At 48.8% G+C, this 26,634-nt stretch overlaps 2 protein-coding genes across 6 annotated transcripts; one reads left to right on the top strand and one right to left on the bottom strand.

Annotated features, from left to right (window-relative positions):
* Positions 1–772: 772 nt before the first annotated feature.
* On the bottom strand, positions 773–13,364 carry NT5C3B (5'-nucleotidase, cytosolic IIIB). 3 transcript variants are annotated; one of them, XM_003279441.3, is made up of 9 exons: positions 13,280–13,364; positions 12,957–13,055; positions 12,301–12,370; positions 12,168–12,214; positions 9,172–9,257; positions 7,585–7,674; positions 5,495–5,657; positions 4,130–4,330; positions 773–1,234 (listed from the first exon to the last, which is right to left on the bottom strand). In XM_003279441.3, exons 1-9 carry the CDS (start codon positions 13,289–13,291, stop codon positions 1,100–1,102), a joined length of 903 nt encoding a protein of 300 aa, XP_003279489.1. In that variant the 5' UTR covers positions 13,292–13,364; the 3' UTR covers positions 773–1,099. The 3 variants fall into 3 exon arrangements, with proteins under 3 accessions (XP_003279489.1, XP_030664047.1, XP_030664046.1); XM_030808187.1 differs by having other exon boundaries at positions 12,686–13,349; XM_030808186.1 differs by lacking the exon at positions 12,957–13,055 and having other exon boundaries at positions 13,280–13,317.
* Positions 12,783–26,565, top strand: KLHL10 (kelch like family member 10). 3 transcript variants are annotated; one of them, XM_030808184.1, is made up of 7 exons: positions 12,783–12,952; positions 14,601–14,699; positions 15,036–15,235; positions 19,833–20,322; positions 23,001–23,618; positions 25,439–25,588; positions 26,115–26,543. In XM_030808184.1, exons 3-7 carry the CDS (start codon positions 15,042–15,044, stop codon positions 26,487–26,489), a joined length of 1,827 nt encoding a protein of 608 aa, XP_030664044.1. In that variant the 5' UTR covers positions 12,783–12,952; positions 14,601–14,699; positions 15,036–15,041; the 3' UTR covers positions 26,490–26,543. The 3 variants fall into 3 exon arrangements, with proteins under 3 accessions (XP_030664044.1, XP_030664043.1, XP_030664045.1); XM_030808183.1 differs by lacking the exons at positions 12,783–12,952; positions 14,601–14,699 and having other exon boundaries at positions 14,900–15,235; XM_030808185.1 differs by lacking the exons at positions 12,783–12,952; positions 14,601–14,699 and having other exon boundaries at positions 14,934–15,173; positions 26,115–26,565.
* The last annotated feature ends 69 nt before the right edge of the window (positions 26,566–26,634 follow it).

Here is a 26,634-nt window from a genome sequence, read left to right as displayed (position 1 = left end):
AGCTGTGGAGTTTGGGCAAGTTACCCGTCCTGCCTGAGCCATCTGGAAGCAGGAGGAGCTGCAACTACTTGTGGGGTCATTGTGAGGGTGAACTGGCAGGCACCCAAGTGCCCAGAGTGGCACCTGGCACACCGCAGGCCTTCAGTAACATCTGTATTACTTCCCGCTTCACATCTGCAGAATAATAGAACTTTCCAACGGCTAGCCGAACACTGCAGGAAGGGTGCTGGTGATTTCCTCTAAGGCTAAGTAAGACAATGCTGAACTGGCTCTTCAGGGTCGGCCCAATAATGCAAGACCACAGTGCACACATCACTTGTTTCACCTTGGCACAGTCTCCCTCAGGTCCCTGCTCTAAATTCCCCTTTTCAGGTCATCCACTTTAGTGGCCCCGACCCATAAGAGGAGGGGAAAGGAGATCCTAGGGCATAGGGGGACAGCCACACACGAATGCATCCCCTCAGTGATCCCTAAAGAGGGGGCCGTCACACAGCGTTGCCTCAACCCCACCGATCCCAAATGAATTTCAAGTTTGATGGCTGAATCAGAATAAAGTCAAACCACTGTAGGCTAGAACATATCCTTTCAGCCCCACACTGAACCAGACAGACACAATCAGGCTGTGCTCGGATGGGGGCTCAGGCCAATTTGTGGTGGTTCTCAAACTGTGTTCCTAGAAGCATCGCATGTGCCCCCAGGACCAAGAGGTCCAGGTTCTACCCCCACCCACATCCCCTGAATCAGAACAGCTTTTTTTTTCATTTTAAAAATGTTGACTGTTTCACACATTATATTTGTTTGAAGAACAACTTCCCATGTTTAAAAATTTTGAAAAAAATCCCTGGAATAGACAATCCCTAGAGCACTGACATGCTGTGGTCCAAGGTTCACCAGGAACAGTGCTTGTGCCCTGCCACATGGCGGGGTTCCTTCAAGCCTCTGGTGATGAAAGGTGCTCAGGGAAAGGAGGACGGAGGGGCATGGAAGGACCCAGCCACTGCTGGCCACCCTGGCCTCTGCTCTGTGTTCATGGGGGAGCGGACTCTGGGGAGGCGCCCCTCCTCACCACGGCCTGCAGGCCGGGCTGGAGCCTGCGCCTTCAGGGGCCTTGCATCTCCAGCTGGACCCCCTGGCACAGGATGTGCTGCAGTAGCCCGTTGACCACATCCAGAGTCTCATCCTTCTCCAGCACGATGTCATAGGAGTCCATGTAGCGCTCCCGCCGCTCCTCCACCTGCCCGGAATGAGAGGAAGAAGCCAGAGGGTCCCCAAATGCCCTGTCCTCCGTAGTTCACTCTCAAAGCCCCTGGAGCTGGGGAGGAGAGCATTCAAGAAGCAACTCCCAGCTCCCTTTTGAGAGCCAAAGGAGTTCAAGGTTACCAGACCTACCCTTTGGAGACAGACGAGGGATGGGCATGGGCTATCACAATTAACCCTTGGGTCAATACCAAAAGACAGTAACAAGGAATAAAAACAAAAAACCAGATGTTGCCACTTTGGGAGGCTGAGGCAGAAGGATCATCTGAGCCCAAGAGTTTGAGACCAGCCCAGGCAACATGGCAAAACCCCATCTCTACAAAAATTGGCCGGGCATGGGGGTGCGTGCCTGTAGTCCCAGCTACTCGGGAGGCTGAGGCAGAAAGGATCACTTGAGCCCAGGAAATTAAGGCTACAGGGAGCCAAGATTGAGCCATGATACTCCAGCCTAGGTGACAGAGTGAGGCCCTGTCTCAAAAAAAAAAAAAAAAAAAAAAACAACCAAAACAGATATTGCCTCTAATCCATCCGGACTGAATTTCTTTCTTTCTTTTCTTTCTTTCTCTTTCTTTCTTTCTCTTTTTCTTTCTTTCTCTCTCTCTCTCCTTACTTTCTTTCTCTCCTTCCTTCCTTCCTTTCTTTTTCTTTCTTTCTTTCTTTTTTGAGATAGGATCTCACTCTGCTGTGTAGGCTGAAGTGCAGTGACATAATCTTGGCTCACTGCAGCTTCGACCTCCTGGACTCAAGTCATCTTCCTGCCTCAGCCTCCTGAGTAACTAGAACTACAGGCATGCTAACCACACCCAGCTGATTGTGTTGTTGTTGTTGAGACAGGGTCTCACTATGTTGCCCAGGCTGGTCTCAAACTCCTGGCCTCAAATGATCCCCCTGCCCTGGCCTCCCCAAAGTGGGGGGATTACAGGCATGAGCCACCACACCTGACCACAACCCTTTTTTTTTTTTTTTTTTTTTTTTGAGACGGAGCCTCGCTCTGTCACCCAGACTGGAGTGCAGTGGCGCAATCTCAGCTCACGGCAACCTCCACCTCTGGGTTCAAGCGATTCTCCTGCCTCAGGCTCCCGAGCAGCTGGGACTACAGGCATGCACCACCACACCTGGTTCATTTTGTATTTTTAGTAGAGACGGGGTTTCTCCATGTTGGTCAGGCTGGTCTCGAACTCCTGACCTCAGGCGATCCACCTGCCTCGGCCTCCCAAAGTGCTGGGATTATAGGCGTGAGTCACCACACCCAACAGGACCCAGTTTTACATGGCTTAAGCATCCTGGTGGGCTCCAGTGCCTGCAGGCTGTGGGGAAGCACCCTGGCAGCTGCCTAGCTTCACCCCATATTTGGGCCCCTTTATGATAATGCTGCTTTCACCCCTCTCAGTCCCTGATCTGTTCTTGTTATTTTTCTTCCCTGAATTATAAACCAATGTCCTCACTACCAACATCTCCCATCTCAATCATGCCTTCCAGTAGGCTTTAGGACTGGTAATCAGCCCCACTGTTTCCTGAACTCTATCATCTTAGGCAAGTTACTTAACCCCAGGCCTCAGTTTCCTTATCTGTAAAATGAGGATAACACTCACTACCTTAAGGGGTCATCATAAAAATCAAATGAATTAATATCCATGAAATGCTGAGAAGAGTGACAGTGCGGTGCACAATCAGTAAACTGAGGCTAGGATCTCGTGCCCGGCCTGATCTTCCCTCTGAACGCCTGTCAGGTCATGTGGTAAGACAAAGCTGTAATCACGGGGTTTCTGTTTCCTATGAGATTATGCGCTCCAAGAGAATACAGCTTCCTTCTGTGCCCATAATATTTATCTAGTGTCTAGCATACAGAAGGTGTTCAAAGGTGGCTGGGCACAGTGGCTCACGTATGTAATCCCAGCACTTTGGAAGGCGAAGGTGGGCGAATCACTTGAGGTCAGGAGCTCAAGACCAGCCTGGCCAACATGGTGAAATCCCATTTCTAGTAAAAATACAAAAATAAGCCAGGCATGGTGGTGCACACCTATAGTCTCAGCTACTCAGGAGGCTGAGGCAGAAGAATCTCTTGAACCTGGGAGGTGGAATTTGCAGTGAGCCAGGATCGCGCCACTGCACTCTAGCCTGGGCGACAGAGTGAGACTCTATCTCAAAAAAAAAAAAAAAAAAAAAAAGCTGGGTGCAGTGGCTCATGCCTGTAATCCCAGCACTTTGGGAGGCCGAGGCGGGCGGATCACAAGGTCAGGAGATCGAGACCATCCTGGCTAACACAGTGAAACCCCGTCTCTACTAAAAATACAAAAAATTAGCCAGGAGTGGTGGCGGGCGCCTGTAGTCCCAGCTACTTGGGAGCCTGAGGCTCCCGTGAACCCAGGAGGCGGAGCTTGCAGTGAGCCGAGATGGCGCCACTGCACTCCAGCCTGGGCAACAGAGTGAGACTCCGTCTCAAAAAAAATAAATAAATAAAATAAGGCCGGGTGCGGTGGCTTACGCTTGTAATCCCAGCACTTTGGGAGGCCGAGGCGGGCAGATCACGAGGTCAGGAGATCAAGACCACGGTGAAACCCCGTCTCTACTAAAAATACAAAAAATTAGCCAGGCGTGGTGGCGGGCGCCTGTAGTCCCAGCTACTCGGAGAGGCTGAGGCAGGAGAATGGTGTGGACCCGGGAGGCGGAGCTTGCAGTGAGCCGAGATTGTGCCACTGCACTTCAGCCTGGGCGACAGAGCGAGACTGAAAAATAAATAAATAAATAAATAAATAAATAAATAAATAAATAAAATAAAAATAAAAAAGAAGAATGTGTTCAAAGGCATTTCTTAATGGGCATTCAAAGAGAAGAAAGCCATGAAGAGAAGCAGCCCTGGTCCTCTACCCACCTTGTCATTCAGGAAGCCAATCTTTAGAATGTTCTGCACACCAGGAACCCCATCGGCCATAGTGAGGTCCCCAATGGAGTCTCCCAGCAGGATGACATTGGTTTTGCCCTCAAGTTGCTGGAAGTAACCAGAGTTCTCACACACAGAGCTGTTCTTGTTGTATGTGTGTATGAGCTGGCCCTTAAATCCCTGGAGAAAACCCTAAATAATGAAGACAAGAGACAGATGGAAGGGCTGCAGGGACCCATGCGGCACCAGCTCTCCACTGTCTCTGTCACAGAGGAAAGGGAATCCCAAAAGTGATAGAGAATGCCAAAACTTCACTGTAGCCTAAACTAGGGCCCATGGGCCAGACTTGGCCTGCTTTTGTAAATAAAGTTGTATTGGGATACAGCCAAACTCATTTGTTTACATGATGCCTATGGCTGCTTTTTTATGCTATAAAGGCAAAGTTGGGCAGTTGCAACAATGATGCCATGGCCCACAAAGCCTAAATATTGACGACAGGGCCTTTTACAGCATAAGTTTGTAACTCCTAGTTTAAATGAACAGGAGCCACCCAATATTGCAGATCATCTGTTCTGGTGGATGTACAAAGCTGCGATACATATGCCGCTCAGGTTACACATGTGCTAATGCTCAGCTGAGGGCCACATCCTCACTGCAGGTCAACATGATGAAAATTCCAACCATCAGTTTCATGGGGAAAAAAGTCAGAACGTGGATGAGTTGGAGCAGCCCACCTCTGGCTTGGGAAAAACAAATCAAACCCCAAACCCTTTAGGACCCAGAATGGCACATAATAATATGACAGTGACATGGGGCAGGGCAGGCTCACAAATTAGGTACCCCAGGGCAGAGAGTTGACTGTCAGGCAAACACCAAAGAGAGAGGATCCTTTGAAAGTTTTTTTGTTTTTGTTTGTTTCTGAAGACAGAGTCTTACTCTGTCGCCCAGGATGGAGTGCAGTGGTGTGATCTTGGCTCACTGCAACCTCTGCCTTCTGGGTTCAGGCGATTCTCCTGCCTCAGCCTCCCAAGTAGCTGAGATTACAGCCATACACCACCACGCCCGGCTTATTTCTGTATTTTTAGTAGAGATGGAGTTTCACCATGTTGGCCAGGCTGGTCTCGAACTCCTGACCTCAAGTGATCCGCCCGCCTCGGCCTCCCAAAGTGCTGGGATTACAGGTCTGAGCCACCGTGCCTGGCCAAAAAGTAACCCATAAACAACTGCCTGAGGGTGAAGAAGCCAGCATGGCTTCCCTCCCCTTCTTCCCCAGGTTAGGGTTCATGCAGAGCTAACTGCCCTGGCTGGTGGTCCCCATCCCTCGTCCTTTCCCAGCCCAAACAGGATTTGGCTCACATCTTCATTAAAATCCATGTAGTTAGACACGATGTGGATGTTGGGGTGGAACACTTTCATCTGTCGGATAATTTCTTCCAGGATATCACCAATGCCCGCAGAAAAGATGAAAAGGGGAATGTTGTTATGGTAGAGTGTGTTGAAGAAGGCCTTGTATCCCTCCCTGAAAAGAGATAGAGGAATTCTGAAATGGCACTGCCTCTACTGCTGTTCTTGGCTTCCTATTTGGGTTACTTGTTTTTTTGGGTTTTTTGTGAGACAGGGTCTTGCTCTGTTGCCCAGGCCGGAGTGCAGTGGTACAATCACAGTTCACTGCGACCTCGACTTCCCGGGTTCAAGTGATCCACCTGCCTCAACCTCCCAAGTAGCTGAGACCACAGGTGCACGCCACCACACCTGGCTAATTTTTTTATGTTTTGTAAAGATGGGGTTTTCCTATGTTGCCCAGGCTGGTCTCGAACTCCTAGGCTCAAGCAACCCACCCGCCCTGGCCTCCCAAAGTGCTGGGATTACAGGTATGAGGCGAGATCGCACCACTGCACTCCAGCCTGGACAAGAGAACGAGACTCCATCTCAAAAAAAAAATAAATAAAATACAGCATACGATATATTCAATAAGCGGTCAAAGTGTGCTAATCCTAAGTGTTCAGCTCAGTTGATCTTGACATACATATACACCCATGTAACTAATTAGCTTGAGGCTCCCTCATGATCTCTCCCAGTCAATATCATCCCTCCCACTGATTAGCTTTGCCTGTCCTTGGACTTCATATAAATAGACTCATACACAATGTACTCTTTTGTGCCTGGCTTATTTTGTTCAATATAATGCTATGTAGTTTATCTATATTTTGCATGTAATGAGTCTATTCTTTGTCACTGCTATGCAGCATTATTCCACCACATAAACATGCCACAATTTATCTACCCAGCTTCTCCTTGATAGACAGTTGAGAGATTTCCAGATTTCAGCTGTTATGGATACAGCTGCCATGAATACCCTATGCATGTCTTATAGGGGCTACATGCCCTCACTCCTCTGGGGTACATACCTGGGAGAGATGCTGTTATGGCGGAAGGTAGGCATATGTTTTCTGTTGCTGTCCATACAACCAGGAAGCTAATCTGTAACCTGGGCACCTTCACTAGGGTACACGCACTCCCACCCTGGCACTTACTGGGTCAGCACACGTCTCCACTGTCTTGACTTTTCAGGAGCTAGCCAATCTCCCCAATTAGGATGCACAACCCTTGAGGGCAGGCACCCATGTCACTCCTTCCTTTATGAGGATTTCTTTCCTCCAGGAAAGAAATCTCCGGCAGAGACAGCTGTTCAGTGAAGGCCGCCAATGATCAAGCGTCCCAGCCTAGCCATCTCCCAGTCGCCGTGAAGAACACCAGTCACCAGAGAGACCCCAAAAGTCTTTTACCATTGTGAAAAATGAGCTAGACTTGGCCGGGCGTGGTGGCTCACGCCTGTAATCCCAGCACTTTGGAAGGCCGAGGTGGGCGGATCACAAGGTCAAGAGATTGAGACCATCTGGCCAACATAGTGAAACCCTGTCTCTACTAAAAATACAAAAATTAGCTAGGCGTGGTGGCGGGCACCTGTAATCCCAGCTACTCGGGAGGCTGAGGCAGGAGAATCGCTTGAATCCAGGAGGTGGAGGTTGCAGTGAGCCGAGATCGCACCACTGCACTCCAGCCTGGCGACAGAGCGAGATTCCATCCCGAGAAGAGAAGAGAAGAGTAGAGAAGAGTAGAGAAGGGAAGAGAAGAGAAGAGCAGAGCAGAGCAGAGCAGAGCAGAGCAGAGCAGAGCAGAGAAGAGGAGAGAGAAGGAAAGAGCTAGACTTGGTTTGTTCTCAGAGATAGTGCCCTGGCCATTTTGTACTACACCCACTACCTGCTGAATGTTTCCTAGCAAGGGTAAGAAATGCTTTAGCTGTATCACATCAGTTGTTCATAGTGCCATGTCCCTTCCGGTCCTTTAAGCAACTAACTCCTCTCTACTCTTCCCCCACCTCCTTTTTTTGAACAAAACAGTTCTTAATAGTCTGATAGAAATGTTTTCCAGAGCAAGACCCTTACCTGAGCATTGCATTGGACTCTCTAACCACCTGGGCTATCTGAAACTTCTGAATCTTCTGCTGACATAGGAGATGGTGCGCTTTGGTCCACCTGGAAACAGACACCCCAGAAAACCCCAAATTCAAATCACTGAAGTAAATAACTCATCCTTTCCCTTTACGGAGCCAAGTACTCTCTGACAGCATTGCCGACAGAGGCCTCATCCTTACGCTAGCTGCCCTTAAAAGGAAGAGGGTGGCAGGGCACAGTGGTTCATGTCTATAATCCCAGCACTTTGGGAAGTCAAGGCGGGTGGATCACCTGAGATCAGGAGTTTGAGACCAGCCTGGCCAACAAGGTGAAACCCCGTCTCTACTAAAAAATACAGAAATAAGCTGGGCATGGTGGCAGCTACTGTAATCCCAGCTACTCGGGAGGCTGAGGCAGGAGAATCACTTGAACCCAGGAGGGGGAGGTTGCAGTGAGCCAAGATCGGGCCACTGCACTCCAGCCTGGGTGACAAAGCGAGACTCCATCTCAAAAAAAAAAAAAAAAAAAAAGGAAGAGGATGAGAAAAGCAACCCAACAGAGACAAGTGCTGGGCAAGCTGACTGCTGAAGTCGGCACTCTTCTGAATCCCTTCCTCCGTGAACCCTTTATCTGGAGAACTGGAGCTCTGTCCAGTGATGACGGTTGCTGTGGTTTGAATGTGTTGGAGACTTGATCCCCAGTGTGGAGGTGTTGAGAGATGGGGCCTAATGGGAGGTGTCATGGGGCATCGTCCTCATGAATGGATTAATGTCATTATCACAGATTCCTTATAAAAACAACTCCTCTCTTTCTCTCTCCCCCACTCTCTTTGCCCTTCCACAAGGAGATAACGCAGCAAGAAGGCCCTTGCCAAATGCCAGCCAGTCCTTCGATGCTGGACTTCCCTGCTTCCAGAACTGTGTGCCAATAAATTGCTATTCGTTATAAATTACCCAGTCTAGGCTGGGTGCAGTGGCTCATGCCTGTAACCCCAGGACTTTGGGAGACCGAAGTGGGAGGATTGCTTGAGCTCAGGAGTTGAAAATAGCCTGGGTAACATGGTGAGACCCCATTTCTACAAAAAATAGAAAAAATGAGCCGGGCACGGTGGCACGTGCCTGTAGTACCAGCTACTTGGGAAGCTGAGGTGGGAGAATCTCTTCAGCCCAGGCAGTCGAGGCTGCAGGGAGCCATGATCATGCCATTGGACTCCAGCCTGGGCAACAGAGCAAGACCCTATCTCAAAAAATAGAAAAAATAAATAAATAAATTAGTCTGTTATTCTGTGACAGCAGCACAAAACAGACTAAGAGTCACTTCCGCAAAGCACTTATCCCCCGACACCAAGCATCTTTAACTTATTCCAAGGATTCTCTGAGGGTCTCCACTCCAGCAGCAGCCACAAAACCCCTGGGTTCATCTGAAAAGTTTGTTCCAATAGCTGGACTAATAGCATTAAATTAAGCCCTCAGTGAAGTAAGGCAGACTGTCATCTCATCAAGGGTCTGGAAAAATAGGCCCCTCCCAGCCTACTCCATCTCAAGGGCCCAGAAGCTTTTCTCCACCACCATCACTCACCATTCTACCATATGAGGTAGCTTCTCCTTGACGGTCCGGTGTGGGTCGATCTCAATTGGGTAATAGTGGTGAAGTAGTGCTGTGAGCTGGGATATTCAAATGGGGAGAAAGGCCATTAGTCTATATCAAGTTCTTCCCAGCAACGTTCTACAGCTTAGTATGAGAAAAAAGTCACCTAGAAGAGGCAACTTCATGGCCAGGGGCGGTGGCTCACACCTGAAATCCCAGTGCTTTAGGAGGCTGAGGCAGGTGGATCACTTGAGGTCAGGAGTTCGAGTCCAGCCTGGCCAACATGGCGAAACCCTGTCTCTACTAAAAAATACAAAAATTAGCGGGTGTAGTGGCACGTGCCTTTAATCCCAGCTACTCAGGAGGCTGAAGAATGAGAATCGTTTGAACCCAGGAGGCGGAGGTTGCAGTGAGCCAAGACAAGATCACACCACTGCACTCCACCCTGGACCACAGAGTAAAACTGTGTCTCAAATAAAAAGAAGATGCAACTTCATCTAAGAGTGTTACATGAAATTTTCTTCAAGTTTTCCTTTGGGGACATGTCATTTATAAGACCTAAGTTTCTCTTCTCTTATTATCTTCCAACATAATCGCTCAATACACTCACATTTTTACCTATTTGGTGAAGTCCAGGGAGCACCTGGATCCACAGAGCTGGTCATTCCTTTGCACTCACCTTGAGAGTGAGGTCTAAAAGTCAGCAATATCAGATTTCTTTTTTTTTTTTTTTTTTTTTTTTTTTTTTTTTTGAGACGGAGTCTCGCTCTGTCGCCCAGGCTGGAGTGCAGCGGCGCAATCTCGGCTCACTACAAGCTCCGCGTCCCGGGTTCACGCCATTCTCCTGCCTCAGCCTCTCCGAGTAGCTGGGACTACAGGCGCCCGCCACCACGCCCGGCTAATTTTTTGTATTTTTTAGTAGAGACGGGGTTTCACTGTGGTCTCGATCTCCTGACCTCGTGATCCGCCCGCCTCGGCCTCCCAAAGTGCTGGGATTACAAGCGTGAGCCACCGCGCCCGGCTATCAGATTTTACTATGAGAGAAGAAGGGTACTAAGATTTTTTTGCTGTTATTAATTAGCTCAATTGTCAGAGCTTAACCAGTAAGAACTTACTTAATGCTGTGTTTCCCAGAATGTAGTCCACTTTCTCAGGTGATAGGTAACTTTAGGGAATTCATGGAGAAGCGCTTTTCAACTCAGTAGTTTTGGATTCATTTTCATGTACAACTTTTTTTTTTTTTTTTGAGACGAAGTCTCACTCTGTAGCCCAGGCTGGAGTGCAGTGGCGCAATCTCGGCTCACTGCAACCTCCGCCTCCCAGGTTCGAGCAATTCTTCTGCCTCAGCCTCCCGAGTAGCTGGGATTACAAGCATGCACCACTATGCCCAGCTAATTTTTTGTACTTTTAGTAGAGACGGGGTTTCGCCATGTTGCCCAGGCTTGTCTCCATCTCCTGACCTCAACCAATCTGCCCACCTCGGCCTCCCAGAAATGCTGGGATTACAGGCGTGAACCACCACACCCAGCCTGTTTCTTTACAGTTCATTACAATTTTTAAAAGCAGGCCAATTTAGAGAAAGATTTAGTAAAGATGATATACAGATATGGCAAAAAAAATGAAATATAACTAGAAGACTGTACTTTGGGACACGGCATGTTGGTGGACAATTCCGTCAAAAGTGTCAATATCACGTGAATGCACAGCATCTACGTGTGTTTCCTCTAAGGTTTCCTTCTATGTGTCAGGACTTTGACACCCTAAGGGGCTGTTCCAGGGATCATGTGACACACAGAGCCAGTCCGTAACAGTGCCTAGTAAAAATGAGAATTGACCAAGTAACGAATTTTAATACATGCATGATTCTCAGGAACATTACAAGATAAAATGGAATACCTGTCCATCTGTTCAAAAGAAGATTAAATGCAAAGATGACATAGTAACAAAGGCAGAAAACTTCTGAAATGTGTTAAGATTCTCAATGTGTGTGTCTTTTTTGGAGTGAGAACATTTCCCTAAAAATCAGGCTGGGCGAGATGGCTCACACCTGCAATCCCAGCACTTTGGGAGGCCAAGGCGGGGGCGGATCACCTGAGGTTGGGAGTTCGAGATCAGCCTGACCAACATGGAGAAACCTCGTCTCTACTAAAAATACAAAAATTAGCCGGGCGTGGTGATACATGCCGGTAATCCCAGCTACTCGAGAGGCTGAGGCATGAGAATTGCTTGAACCCAAGTTGCAGTGAGCTGAGATTATGCCACTCCAGCCTGGGCGATAGAGCAAGACTCTGTCTCAAAAAAAAAAAAAAAATACACACACACACACACACACACACACACACTAGAACCCAACAGAAGAATATAAATTTTCTTTTAAAAAGGCCAGGTGTGGTAGCTCATGCTTATAAGCCCAGCACTTTGGGGAGGCTGAGGCAGAGGGTTGCTTGAGCTCAGGAGGTCAAGCAACCAACCTAGGCAACATAGTGAGACCCCATCTCTACAAACATTTTTTAAAATTAGCTAGGTGTAATGTCACATGGCTGTAGTTCCAGCTACTCAGTAGGGCTGAGGCAGGAGGATCGCTTGAGCCTAGGAGGTCAAGGCTGCAGTGAGCAATGATCAAGCCACTGCACTCCAGCCTGGGTGATAGAGTGAGACCCTGTCTCAAAACAAACAAACAAACAAGCTCTGCCATTTGGCTGTATGACCCTGGGTAAGTTGCTGAACCTCCAGAATGTTCAAATCTCTTGTAAACTCTATAGCCAACAGTAAGTATAATGTCCAGTTCCAACCATTAATCATCATATGTCCTGGCCAGTAAGGAAAAGCTGTCTTAATGTATTAAAACTAGATCCTCCTTAGCAAAACAACAAGTTTTTAAAAATTAATTTTCTAAGGTCTCTATACTGGAATCTTTGGTTCCAATCAGGAACCATTTGAAGTAGCAAATGACAACCATTTCTGAATAAAGGACAGGAGCAACCCACCTCTTTCCGACACTCCTCACTGATGATCTTGCTATTATCCAGAATATCTGGAAAAAGAGAAAACTCCTTTTACTTGTCTCTTAGAACCCATCGTCTTGTCAAGCTCAACAAGGGAAGCTAGAATGTGACTTACTGTAAGAAGAAGGGCATCTCTTTCCATTATATGCAAATCTGCTCAAGGTCATGTCAAAATCAGAAATCACCTAAAAGGCAAAAGAGAGATGATGCCTAAATAGGCACCAGAATTCTAATGTGGCCCTGCCTCAGCCTGGGGGATGATTATGGAAATCAATACAGCTCAGTGGCCAGGATGTAGGCAAAGCCCTAGGGGAGTTACCGAGTGACACAGAGGGATAGAGGGGAAGTGATCCTAATTAGTACCCGTTAACCCTGAGGAAAACGCAGTCTCCTAGTGTAGGGGCGAGGGTGAATACTCAGGACCCCTCTGACTCCTTCAATATCAGGTCCTTCCTAAGAGATCTCTACCATTACGGCCCATCTGGACATCTTCAACTTACTGGGGAGCCGCTGGCTTGGGGAGGATAAGGCCCTAGGTACTGGTGTGGGCGCCTTCTGTCCAATTAGAGGAAGCAGCATGACCATATTGAGAAATCTGAAATCTGGGTTTTAGGACAGGCGAACCAACCCGCTCTCCTTCAAGCTCCCGGCCATTTCTTGGGGCAGAGAGCTAGGAGGGGTCCGCGGCAGAGCAAAGCGGGAAGGCCCAATGGCCAGGAAGCCTCTCCAGCCGCCCCCAGCCTGGCCGGCCCCCGCACGCCCCAGAGGTACCTGTAACCGGTCTCCGCCGCCCTTGCGGAGGGCGCCCACGATCTCCTGTACCCGCCCAGGTTGCCGCATCAGGACCGTGGCCTTCATCAGGGTGCTCACCTGTCCCGAGACCCGAGAGAACCACTGACCCCTGCGCCGCGCCGGGCCCGAGGGGAGCCTGGGGCTCGCTCGGGCGCGCGTGTGAGGCGGGGCCGGGGTGCGCGAGGGGGCGGCTACTGGCCTGGGTGGAGCGGCGGTGCCTCGGTGACCCGCTGGGGGGCTCGAAGCGCCCCGGGGGTCGGAGTCCGGGCCCGCCCCACTCCGGACGCTTCCTCCCTCCTCACCTCCTCTGCCATCCCGTTCGAGGCCCGGTCGGCGGCTCGGGGGACAACGACGGCCCCCCGCGACCGCACTGCGCAGGCGTCGCCTCCCGCCGGGAGCCCGGGCAGGGGGGCGGGGCCGGGGCGGGGGCGGGGGAGTGGGCGGGGCCGAGAACCGAGTGGTCCGGGAGATGGCCGCGATCCGGGTGGGCTTGCCGGGTGCGCTAGGCAAACTGGAGGAGGGTTCTATTTATTGTGAAGAGCAGGGTGAAGGTCCCAAGGTGTTGGGGTTACGTGGGTAGGTAGGGTTCTGCCACTCTTTGTGGAGGAAAAGCCTTGCCAAGCGTGGTCATTTCCAGGCTGAAAGTTTGTGTGACAAAAACATGACTGGGGCTGGGCGCGGTGGCTCATGCCTGTAATCCCAGGACTTTGGGAGGCTGAGGCAGGAGGATCGCTTGAGCCGAAGAGTTCGAGACCAGCCTGGGCAACATGACGAAACCCTGTCTCTACAAAAAATACAAAAATTAGCTGGGCATGATGGCACGCAACTGTAGTCCCAGCTACTCGGGAGGCTGAGGCAGGTGGATCACTTGAGCCCGGAAGGTCCAGGCTCCGGTGGGCCAAGATCACACCACTGCACTCCAGCCTGGGTGACAGATGACACCCTGTCTCAGAAACAAAAACAGAAAAACCACACGGCTGGATGGGAGGAGAGATGAAGGAGCCATAAACTGAATTCTGTTAATCACCCAGAAGGGGCTCTGTTAACTAGGCCATTCCTCATTCCAGAAGAAACTGAGTGACTAACCCATCCAGGGGGGCTGGGAGACCCGGGACAGCTTTCTGAAATGTAATCAGCGTTGGTTGGGCACGGTGCAGAGCACCTGCAATCCCAGCTATTCAGGAGGCTGAGGTGGGAGGATCACTTGAGCCCAGGAGGTTGAGGCTGTAGTGAGTTATATCACACCACTGCACTCCAGCCTGGGTGAGAGAGCGAAACCCGTCCCTAGAAAAAGAAAGATTTTTTTTTTTTTTTTTTGAGATGGAGTCTCACTCTGTCGCCAGGCTGGAGTGTAGTGGTGCAATCTTGGCTCACTGCAACCTCCATCTCCCGGGTTCAAGCGATTCTCCTGCCTCAGCCTCCCGAGTAGCTGGGACTACAGGCATGTGCCACCACGCCCAGCTAATTTTTGTATTTTTAGTAGAAACGAAGTTTCACCATGTTGCCCAGGATGGCCTTGATCTCTTGACCTTGTGATCCGTCCACCTCGTGCTGGGATTACAGGTGTGAGCCATTGCGCCCGGCCTAAGAAAGAAATTTAATCAGCTTTACTTCTCCCTTCAGCCTCAACTGACTTGGATTTCCTTGAGTTCGGTGTCTAGGGACCCAAGTGTTGGGCTGTGGAAGGTAGATGGATGCTCCAGGGATAGAGACCTGTATCAGGTGAGTAACAGGAGCTGGAATCAATAAACACTCAGATGGTGCTAGTGGTCATGGTCCTGTTCTGGGTTTGAGGACACAGAAGGAGGTGTGAGGTGGTTTTCAGCCTAAGTGGGGTGGTAAGGAGGGGAGAAGGAAGAGGACAAGTCCAGGAGGCAGTTCCAGAACCTGAGAGAACAATCCTGTGATCTCACTGCAGGGCCAGGATTCTGGAACTTGGGTTGCCTGATAGACCCTATAGGAAAAATGTAGTAGGGAAAAGGAGCGACAGCTGGCTAAAGGGGCCCCCCACAACCCTCCCCGAAACCCTAGGAAAGCAGCTTCTCTCCACTGTCCCAGGGTGCCATGGAGATGGAGAGCGCGGCGGCCTCCACACGTTTCCACCAGCCTCACATGGAAAGGAAGATGAGTGCGATGGCCTGTGAGATCTTCAACGAGCTTAGACTAGAGGGCAAGCTCTGCGACGTGGTCATCAAGGTCAATGGCTTTGAGTTCAGTGCCCATAAGAACATCCTCTGTAGCTGCAGTTCCTACTTTAGGTATAACAGGGTTGCCAAATTAAGCCAAAGGGGTAATTGGGCTCATTTTGAGACACTTTGATCCATTTTCTGGTTCCCACCCCACCACGTTAACTTTAGGGAGACTGTCAAAGCTCTGGGCTCCTTAAAAATTTAAAAAAAAAATTTTTTTTTTAGAGATGAGCTCTCATTCTTTCACCCAGGCTGGAGTGTAGTGATGCAATCATAGCTCACTGCAGCCTTGAACTGCTGCGCTCAAACAATCCACCTACTCCAGCCTCCCAAGTAGCTAGGTCTACAGGCACATGCCACTACGTCTGGCTACTTTTGAAATATTCTGTAGAGAGGGAGTCTCGCTATGTTGCCCAGGCTGGTCTTGAACTCCTGGCCCAAAGTGATCCTCCTGCCTTAGTCTCCCAAAGTGCTGGGATTACCACCGTGCCTGGCCAACTCTGGTCCAGGCAGGAGCTCCTGCCTGGCTCCTTTGGCTTCTGAAGAGGCATGACTAGGGTCAGGGCCTTTTTTCTCTTTTCTTTTTTTTTTTTGTTTGTTTGTTTTGTTTTTTTTTTTTTCTTTTGCTCTTGAGAGATCTGATTTTTGTCTTTTTTTTTTTTTTTTTGAGATGAGTCTCACTCTGTTACCCAGGCTAGGGTGCAATGGCGCCATCTCGGCTCACTGCAACCTCTGCCTCCCCAGTTCAATCCATTCTCCCACCTCAGCCTCTCGAGCAGCTGGGATTACAGGCGCCTGACACCATGCCCGGCTAATTTTTGTATTTGTAGTAGAGACAGGGTTTTGCCACGTTGCTCAGGCTGGTCTCAAACTCCTGACCTCAGGTGATCTGCCCGTCTTGACCTCCCAAAGTGCTAGGATTACAGGCATTAGCCACCGTGCCTGGCAAGATCTGATTTTTCTTTTTTTGAGATGGAGTCTCGCTTTGTCCCCCAGGCTGGAATGCAGTGGCGTGATCTCGGCTCGCTGCAACCTCTGCCTCCCAGGCTCAAGCGATTCTTCTGCCTCAGCCTCCCGAGTAGCTGGAATTACAGGCTCCCGCCACCATGCCTAGCTAATTTTTGTATTTTTAGTAGAGACGGGGTTTCACCACGTTGGTCAGGCTGGTCTCGAACACCTGACTTCGTGATCCACCCGCCTTGGCCTCCCAAAGTGCTGGGATTACAGGCATGAGCCACTGCATCCGGCCTTTAAGATCTGATTTTTCAACTGGATTTCAACCAACTATTGATGGGCCAGGTGCTTTCATCTTTGATTCTCACCCAACCAACCTTTGGGAAGGTTGGACATCCCTACTGGATTTCAGATGACAATGTCACTTCAGGGACCCCCCTGTACCCCCATCCCAATAGAGACCATTTCAAACAGGGTGATAAATTAACAAAGATTAAGGGGATGGGAAGGGGGATGAGGGGGAAATACCCGGGAAATATCAGAAGAAAAAGGGAGTTTGGGCTAAAACCATTGTAACCCAGGAGGTAGAAGGGCTATTTTGTTCATGAGCTGAAAATGTTTGAGTAATCAATTCCAATGAAGATATGATCAATGTGTCCTACCTGTTGCTAAAACTTCTCATTCATGTAGACCACAGAGCAGAGTCCACAATTTATTTTTTATTTTTATTTTTTTGAAATGGAGTCTTGCTCTGTTACCCAGGCTGGAGTGCAGTGGCACAATCTCGGCTCACTGCAACCTCCACCTCTCGGGTTCAAGTGATTCTCCTGCCTCAGCCTCCCGAGTATCTGGGATTATAGCTGTGTGCCACCACATCTGGCTAATTTTTCTTTCTTTTTTTTTTTTGAGATGGAGTTTTGTTCTTGTCATCCAGGCTGGAGTGCAATGGCGCGATCTCTGCTCACTGCAACCTCTGCCTCCCAAGTTCAGGCAATTCTCCTGCCTCAGCCTCCCGAGTAGCTGGGGTTACAGGTGCCTGCCACCATGCCCAGCTAATTTTTTTGTATTTATAGTAGAGACGAGGTTTCACCATGTTGGTCAGGCTGGTCTTGAACTCCTGACTTCAGGTGATCCGCCTGCCTCAGCCTCCCAGAGTGCTGGGATTACAGGCGTGAGCCAACGCACTCAGCTGAGTCCAGAAATAGACCAAATAGAAATTGTTTTAGGTTTTTGCAGGCCACACAGTCTGTTGCAACTACTCAACTCTGTTTTTATACCGCAAAAGCAGCCATAGACAATACTAAATGAATGGGTGTGGCTGTGTTCCAATAAGATTATTTATGGACACTGAAATTTGAATGTATTATAATTTTCAGGTGTCACAGAATATTCTTTTTATTTTCTCCCCCAACCTGCCGGGCGCAGTGGCTCACGCCTGGAATCCCAGCAATTTGGGAGGCTGAGGTGGGTGGATCATGAGGTTGGGAATTCAAGACCAGCCTGGCTAAGATGGTGAAATCCCTTCTCCACTAAAAATACAAAAAGCCGGCTATGGTGGTGGGCGCCTATAATCCCAGCTACTCGGGAGGCTGAGGCAGAGAATTGCTTGAACCTGGGAGGTAGAGGTTGCACTGAGCCAAGATCAAGACACTGCACTCCAGCCTGGGAGACAGAGCGAGACTCCATCTCAAAAAAAAAAAAAAAAGATTTTTTCCTCCAGCCATTTAAAATGTAAAAATCATTCTTAATTTGTGGGCAGCATGAAAACAAGACGTGGGCCAAATTTGGACAGAGTCTGTAGGTTTGCAGACCCCTGCTCTAGAGGAAGAATTTGATTTCTAAGACCACATTTCCTTAAACCTCTTAGAAAAAGGAAGCAAAGGCCGGGCATGGTGGCTCACTCGTGTAATCCCAGCACTTTGGGAGGCTGAGGCGGGCAGATCACCTGAGGTCAGGAGTGCAAGTCAAGCCTGACCAATATGATGACACCAGCCTGGCCAACATGGTGAAATCGCATCTCTACTAAAAAATACAAAAATCAGTTGAGCGTGGTGGCACACGCCTATAATCCCAGCTACTCAAGAGGCTGAGGCAGGAAAATTGCTTGCACTCAGGAGTTGGAGGTTGCAGTGAGCCAAGATTGTGCCATTGCACTCTACCCTGGGTGACAGAGCAAGACCCTGTTTCCAAAATAAAAAAGAAAAGAAAACAATGAATAAAAAGAGAAGCATTCCTGTTCTCATGAAGTTTACCCTCTGGATGGGGAAATAGGCATTAAATGAGTAAAATGCATATCAAATCATCATAAACGCCTGGGAAAATAAGAAAAGGAAGGAAGATAAAAAGCAGTGAGTGGCCATTTTATTTTTATTTTATTTTTATTTTTTGAGACAGAGTCTCGCTGTTTCCCCCAGGCTGGAGTGCGGTGGTGTGATCTTGGCTCTCACTGCAACCTCCACCTCCCAGGTTCAAGTGATTCTCAGCCTCCCAAGTAGCTGGTATTACAGACATGCACCACCATGCCTGGCTAATTTTTGTATTTTTTGTAGAGATAGGGTTTTGAGATGTTGGCCAAGCTGGGCTCGAACTCCTAGCCTCATATGATCTGCCTGCCTCGGCCTCCCAAAGTGCTGGAATTACAGGTGTGAGCCAGTGCACCCTGCCCCATTGTTAGGATTGTTAGAGAAGGTCTTGCTGACACAGTAACATTTGAACAAAGACTTCAAGGGGACGAAGGAGGAAGAAATATGCGGATGTGGGGGGAGCCTTCCAGGCAGAGGGCACAGCAAGTACAAAGGACCAAAGGTGGAAGCAGCTCTGGTGTGCTTAAGGAACAGCAAGGAGGCCGGTAGGGCTGGAGACAGAGTGAAGGGAAGGTGGAAGAAGACAGGGTCAGAGAGGTATTAGTGGTCCAGACCTCAGAGGCCTAAGCATTCCCTGGGTAAGGACTTTGTATTTTACCCTGAGTAAGAAGGGAATTCAGTGGAAGATTTCAAGTAGCAAAGAAACATAAACTCATAAGAATCACTGTGGCTGCTGGGATAAGACTATATAAACTCTAGGCTGAATGCAGTGGCTCACACCTATAATCCCAGCACTTTGGGAGGCTGAGGCGGGAGCATCATTTGAGCCCAGGAGTTCGAGACCAGCCTGGGCAATATAGGGAGACCCCCCCCACAACCCCAATCTCATATTTTATATGAAAAAAAATTTTTTTTTTTGAGATGGAGTCTCACTCTGTCACCAGGCTGAAGTGTAGTGGCGTGATCTTGGCTCACTGCAACCTCCGCCTCCCAGGTTTAAGCGATTCTCCTGCCTCAGCCTCCCAAGTAGCTGGGACTACAGGCAAGTGCCACCACGCCCAGCTAATTTTTGTATTTTTAGTAGAGACGGGGTTTCCCCACGTTGGCCAGGCTGGTCTTGAACTCCTGACCTCATGATCCACCCACTTCGGCCTCCCAAAGTGCTGGGATTATAGGCTTGAGCCACTACGCCTGGCCCAAGAGACCTGGGTCTAACTCTCAGTTCTACATCTTAATTTCTCCATCCACAAGGTAAGAGTGACCAAAGTCAGAGTTCTTGGAAAGGTGTTCTTCTTGTCCACTGTATATAGCACATGCCTGCACCCCACTTCCTCAGGCCATTTCCAATGTACTCACCTAACAGGAGAGAAATGTTTCTGTGGCTGCTAGTTTCTTTTTTTTTTTTCCAGAGCTTTGTTTACAAGTGGCTGGAACAACACTGAAAAGAAGGTATACAACATCCCTGGCATTTCTCCCGACATGATGAAGCTAATCATTGAGTATGCATACACCCGGACCGTGCCTATCACACCGGACAATGTGGAGAAACTGCTTGCCGCTGCAGACCAGTTTAACATCATGGGTATCGTCAGGGGTTGCTGCGAGTTCCTCAAGTCGGAGCTGTGCTTGGATAATTGTATCGGCATCTGTAAGTTCACGGACTACTACTACTGTCCTGAGCTGAGGCAGAAGGCCTACATGTTCATACTGCACAACTTCGAGGAGATGGTGAAAGTCTCGGAGGAATTTTTAGAGCTCTCAGTCACCGAACTTAAGGATATCATCGAGAAAGATGAGCTCAATGTCAAACAGGAAGATGCTGTATTTGAGGCCATTTTAAAGTGGATTTCTCATGACCCCCAAAATAGAAAGCAGCACATTTCAATTTTGCTTCCTAAGGTCAGTGTTCACTCTTGATTCATTTATCACAGAGAGATTGTCCTAAAAGCAAAATTCAGACATATGACAGATCCCAAGGCTGTATTTACATGTCCTTAGATAGAAGGCATCTACTATTCTCTGGAATTTTGCAACTGTCTTTTCCCTTGGCATTACTAGTTCTTTTTACCTAAGTTACATTCTTTGACCAAAATCCTTCCTGGTGGTAGGGGAAGAAGAGAGCCTTCAAAATAATTCTAGGTGGGGTGTGGTGGCTCACTTTGGGAGGCCAAGGTGGGAGAATCACTTGAGCCCAGAGTTTGAGGCCAGCCTGGGCAACATAGGTTATAAAATTTAAAAATTATAAAATTTGGCCAAGTGCAGTGGCTCACGCCTGTAATCCCAGCACTTTGGCCGAGGTGGGCGGATCACCTGAGGTCAGGAGTTCGAGACCAGCCTGGCCAACATGGTGAAACCCCATCTCTGCTAAAAATACAAAAATTAGCTGGGCATGGTAGTGGGCGCCTGTAATCCCAGCTACTCAAGAGGCTGAGGGAGAACAATCGCTTGAACCTGGGAGGCGGAGGTTGCAGTGAGCTGAGATCATGCCACTGCACTCAAGCCTGGGTGACAGAACAAGACTCCATCTCAAAAAAAAAGAAAAAAAATTATAAAATTTAAAAATTAACCAGGCTTGGTGGTGCATGCCTGCAGTTCCACCTACTGGGTGGGAGGCTGAAATGGGAGGACTGCTTGAGCCTGGGAGGTCAAGGCTGCAGTGTGCTGTGATCACCTCACTGCAATCCAGCCTGGGCAATAGAGCGAGACCCTGTCTCAAAAAAAAAAAAAAAATTCTAAAGGCTGACATTCCCTTCAGCTTTTTTCCTTTCTATGAATTTCTCCATACCCAAGGTAGAAGTTGAATTAGAAATCATGGCTGGCACAGTGGCTCATGTCTAATCCTAGCACTTTGGGAGGCGGAGGCGGGTGGATCACCTGAGGTCAGGAGTTCAAGACCAGCCTGGCCAACATAGCAGAACACTGTCTCTACTGAAAATACAAAAATTAGCTGGGTATGGTGGTGCATGCCTGTAATCCCAGCTACTCGGGAAGCTGAGGCAGGAGAGTAACTTGAACCCGGGAGGCGGAGGCTGCAGTGAGCCGAGATCACACCACTGCACTCCAGCTGGGTGACAGAGAGAGACTTGGTCTCAAATTAACAAAAAAATAAAAAAAAACAAACAAAAAAAATCGTTAAGTATTGCACGCGATTGTTGTCAGTTGGTGCTAATAAGCATTATTTTACATATACAGACATGCTCAATTACTGAACAATTACCATGGTTTTTCCTGGTCTAATAGTACTGACCATTGGCCAAGGAATGGGATTGCTCTCTGGCCACTTGAGGTGCCTTCTATCTCACTCATTCTCAGCTTCCAAATGTATATACCACCTCCCCATAAATAAATAAAAAATAAATAAATAAATATTTATTTTATTTTTTTTGAGAAGGAGTCTCACTGTCGCCCAGGCTGGAGTGCAGTGACGTGATCTCGGCTCACTGCAACCTCTGCCTCCCGGGTTCATGCCATTCTCCTGCCTCAGCCTCCCCAGTAGCTGGGATGACAGGTACCCGCCACCACGCCTGGCTAACTTTTTGTATTTTTAGTAGAGATGGGGTTTCACCGTATTAGCCAGGATGGTCTTGATCTCCTGACCTCGTGATCCGCCCACCTCGGCCTCCCAAAGTGCTGGGATTACAGGCGTGAGCCACTGCGCCCGGCTGATGAGTATTTATTTGAGACAAGTGTCACTCTGTCACCCAGGCTGGAGTGCTGTGGTGTGATCACAGCTCACTGCAATCTCCGCCTCCTGGGTTCAAGCAATTCTCACGCCTTAGCCTCCAGAGTAGCTGGGACTACAGGCATGCGGCACCATGCCTGGCTAATTTTTTTTTCTTTTTTTTTGAGATGGAGTCTAGCTCTGTTGCCCAGGCTGGAGTGTCGTAGTGCGATCTCGGCTCACTGCAACCTCCACCTCCCCAGTTCAAGCGAGTCTCCTGCCTCAGCCTCCTGAGTAGCTGGGATTATAGGCACCTGCCACCACGCCCAGCTAATTTTTGTATTTTTAGTAGAGATGGGGGTTTCACCATGTTGGCCAGGCTGGTGTCAAATGCCTGACCTCAAGTGATCTGCCCACCTCGGCCTCCCAAAGTGCTGGGATTACAGGCGTGAGCCACTGCATTCAGCCTGATTTTTGTATTTTTTTTTTTTTTGAGACGGAGTCTCGCTCTGTGGCCCAGGCTGGAGTGCAGTAGGGCGATCTCGGCTCACTGCAACCTCTGCCTTCCTGGCTCAAGCAATTCTCTTGCCTTAGCTTCCTGAGTAGTTGGGATTACAGGTGCGTGCCACCACACTCAGCTAATTTTTGTATTTTTAGTAGAGATGGAGTTTTGCCATGTTGGCTAGCCTGGTCTAGAACTCCTGACCTCAGGTGATCCGCCCGTCTCGGCCTCCCAAAGTGCTGGGATTATGGTGTGAACCTCAAAATCGACTATTTAAACTGTGACTGATACATTTCAAAAACAAACCAAAATATTTCCAGCAATTCAAAGGCAGATTGTAAAATGGGAGTTAAGGATGTGGGATTTCCTGGCACCCTCAGGTCACCTGAATGACTTTCTGCGTTTGCTTCTTAGGTTCGCCTGGCTCTAATGCATGCTGAGTACTTCATGAACAATGTTAAGATGAATGACTATGTCAAAGACAGTGAGGAATGCAAACCAGTCATCATTAATGCCCTAAAGGCCATGTATGACCTCAATATGAATGGACCCTCTAATTCTGATTTCACCAACCCACTCACCAGACCCCGCTTGCCCTATGCCATCCTCTTTGCAATTGGTGGCTGGAGTGGTGGGAGCCCCACCAATGCCATTGAGGCGTATGACGCTCGGGCAGACAGATGGGTGAATGTTACTTGTGAGGAAGAGAGTCCCCGTGCCTACCATGGGGCAGCCTATTTGAAAGGCTATGTGTATATCATTGGGGGGTTTGATAGTGTAGACTATTTCAATAGTGTTAAGCGTTTTGACCCAGTCAAGAAAACTTGGCATCAGGTGGCCCCGATGCACTCCAGACGTTGCTATGTCAGTGTGACAGTCCTCAGCAACTTTATTTATGCCATGGGAGGATTTGATGGCTACGTGCGTCTAAACACTGCTGAACGTTATGAGCCGGAGACCAATCAATGGACACTCATCGCCCCCATGCACGAACAGAGGAGTGATGCAAGCGCCACAACACTCTATGGGAAGGTAAAGGACCAGGGTGGGAAGGGAAGAGGTGGATGCAAAGTACAAGCCCAGAAATGATACTGCTCTTTTTTGGGGTGGTTGGAAGATGCAGTGGCAGTATTCACTTTGGAGCACTCATTCTTTCTTCAATTGACAAGGTGACTAGTTGCAACTGCCTTTTATTTTGCTTATTAAAAAGTAATGCAAGGCCGGGCGCGGTGCCCCAAGCCTGTAATCCCAGCACTTTGGGAGGCCGAGGCGAGCGGATCACTAGGTCAGGAGTTCAAGACCAGCCTGGCCAACATAGTGAAACCCTGTCTCTACTAAAAATACAAAAAAATTGGCCGGGCGCGGTGGCTCACGCTTGTAATCCCAGCACTTTGGGAGGCCGAGGCGGGCGGATCACGAGGTCAGGAGATCGAGACCACGGTGAAACTCTGTCTCTACTAAAAAATACAAAAAATTAGCCGGGCGTGGTGGCGGGCGCCTGTAGTCCCAGCTACTCGGAGAGGCTGAGGCAGGAGAATGGCGTGAACCCGGGAGGCGGAGCTTGCAGTGAGCCGAGATTGAGCCACTGCACTCCAGCCTGGGCGACAGAGCAATACTCCATCTCAAAAAAACAAAAACAAAAACAAAAACAAAAATACAAAAAATTAGCCAGGCCTGGTGGCGGGCGCCTGTAATCCCACCTACTCGGGAGGCTGAGGCAGGAGAATCGCTTGAACCCAGGAGGCAGAGGATTTCAGTGAGCCAAGATGGTGCCACTGCACTCCAGCCTGGGCAACAGTGCAAGACTCCATCTCAAAAGAAAAAAGAAAAAAAAAGTAATGCAGGCTGGGCTCGGTGGCTCACGCCTGTAATCCCAGCACTTTGGCAAGCCGAGGCGGGAGGATCACGAGATCAGGAGATCGAGACCATCCTGGCTAACATGGTGAAACTCTGTCTCTACTAAAAATACAAAAAATTAGCCAGGCGTGGTGGCGGGTGCCTGTAGTCTCAAGAGGCTGAGGTGGAGAATCACTTGAATCCGGGAGGTGGAGGCTGCAGTGGGCGGAGGTTGCAGTGCTCCAAGATTGCGCCACTGCACTCCAGCCTGGATGACAGAACAAGACTCCGTCTCAAAAAAAAAAAAAAAAAAAAAATGTGGCAGGGCCCTGTGTCTTGTGTTTGTAATCTCAGCACTTTGGGAGGCCAAGGTGGGCGGATCACTTGAGGTCAGGAGTTTGAGACCAGCCTGGCCAACATGGTGAAACCCGGTCTCTACTAAAAATACAAACATTAGCCAGGCACAGTGGTACACACCTGTAATTCCAGCTACTCAGGAGGTCGAGGTTGTAGTGAGCCAGGATAGCTCCACTGCACTCCAGCCCAGGCAACAGAGCGAGACTCCATCTCAAAAAATAAAAATAAATAGGCTGGGCACAGTGTATCATGCCTGTAATCCTAACACTTTGGGAGGCCGAGGGGGATGGATTGCCTTAACTCAGGAGTTCGAGACCAGCCTGGACAACACGGTGAAACCTTGTCTGTACTAAAACACAAAAAATTAGCAGGGCGTGGCAGTGTGTGCCTGTAGTCCCAGCTACTCCGGATGCTGAGGCAGGAGAATTGTTAGATCCCGGGAGGCGCAGTGAGCAGAGATGGCGCAACTGGACTCCAGCCTGGGTGACAAAGTGAGACTCTGTCTCTAAAAAATAAATAAAAAGCAATGCATGCACATATGAAAAAGAGAAATTCAGACTGTACAGACTGGAATTAAGTGCCCACTACCACTACACACATATCCTTTCTTTCTACTCCCTAGAGTGGGAATTTTAATAATCTTGGAACTCTTCACACAGGTCTACATATGTGGTGGGTTTAATGGAAACGAGTGCCTGTTTACAGCAGAAGTATACAACACTGAAAGTAATCAGTGGACAGTCATAGCACCCATGAGAAGCAGGAGGAGTGGAATAGGCGTGATTGCTTATGGAGAACATGTATATGCGGTAAGTTTATCTAGTACTACAAAAAAAAAAAACAAAACATTACCCCTAGATTTTGTATTAGTAAATGGGTTTATGCTACTATTGGTAAGTATTTGAAAAGCTTTTTTTTTTTTTTTTGAGACAGAGTCTCGCTCTGTTGCCCAGGCTGTACTGCAGTGGCAGGATCTCGGCTCACTGCAAGCTCTGCCCCCCGGGTTCATACCGTTCTCCTGCTTCAGCCTCCCGAGTAGCTGGGACTACAGGCACCCGCCACCATGCCCAGCTAATTTTTTGTATTTTTAGTAGAGACGGGGTTTCACCGTGTTAGCCCGGATGGTCTCCATCTCCTGACCTCATGATCCACCCACCTCGGCCTCCCAGAGTGCTGGGATTACAGGCATGAGCCACTGTACCCGGCTGAAAAGCTTTTTTTCATGGAAGATAATGGAAGAGGGAGTTATGAAATCACTGGTACCACCAACAAGGGCCTCCTCAGTGAACAGAATCAATGGTTAGCAGTCAACCGTGTTTCTTTTGCTATCCACAGGTAGGTGGCTTTGATGGAGCTAATCGACTTAGGAGTGCCGAAGCCTACAGCCCTGTGGCTAACACTTGGCGCACAATTCCCACTATGTTTAATCCTCGTAGCAATTTTGGCATCGAGGTGGTGGACGACCTCTTGTTTGTGGTGGGTGGCTTTAATGGTTTTACCACCACCTTTAATGTTGAGTGCTATGATGAAAAGACCGATGAGTGGTATGATGCTCATGACATGAATATATACCGCAGTGCTCTGAGCTGCTGTGTAGTACCAGAGCTGGCCAATGTTGAGGAATATGCAGCTAGACGGGACAACTTCCCAGGATTAGCACTGCGAGATGAAGTAAAATATTCTGCTTCGACAAGTACCCTACCTGTATGAGCCTCTTCATTTAGCTAATAAAAAGTCTAAGCAATAAGAATTAATTCTTTTTTTTTTAAATGCAGTGTTTAAACTTTGAAGAGTACTGGAAAATGTTCAACTTAAGAGAGCCAATGGCTGGATAAATGAGGGAGCAGGAGGGATG

This window comes from Nomascus leucogenys, unplaced genomic scaffold (assembly GCF_006542625.1).
Source record: "Nomascus leucogenys isolate Asia unplaced genomic scaffold, Asia_NLE_v1 Super-Scaffold_285, whole genome shotgun sequence".
Classification (NCBI taxonomy): Eukaryota; Metazoa; Chordata; class Mammalia; order Primates; family Hylobatidae; genus Nomascus; species Nomascus leucogenys.
The sequence above is the reverse complement of the archived record's forward strand: the minus strand, read 5'-3'. Positions and strand labels throughout refer to the sequence as shown.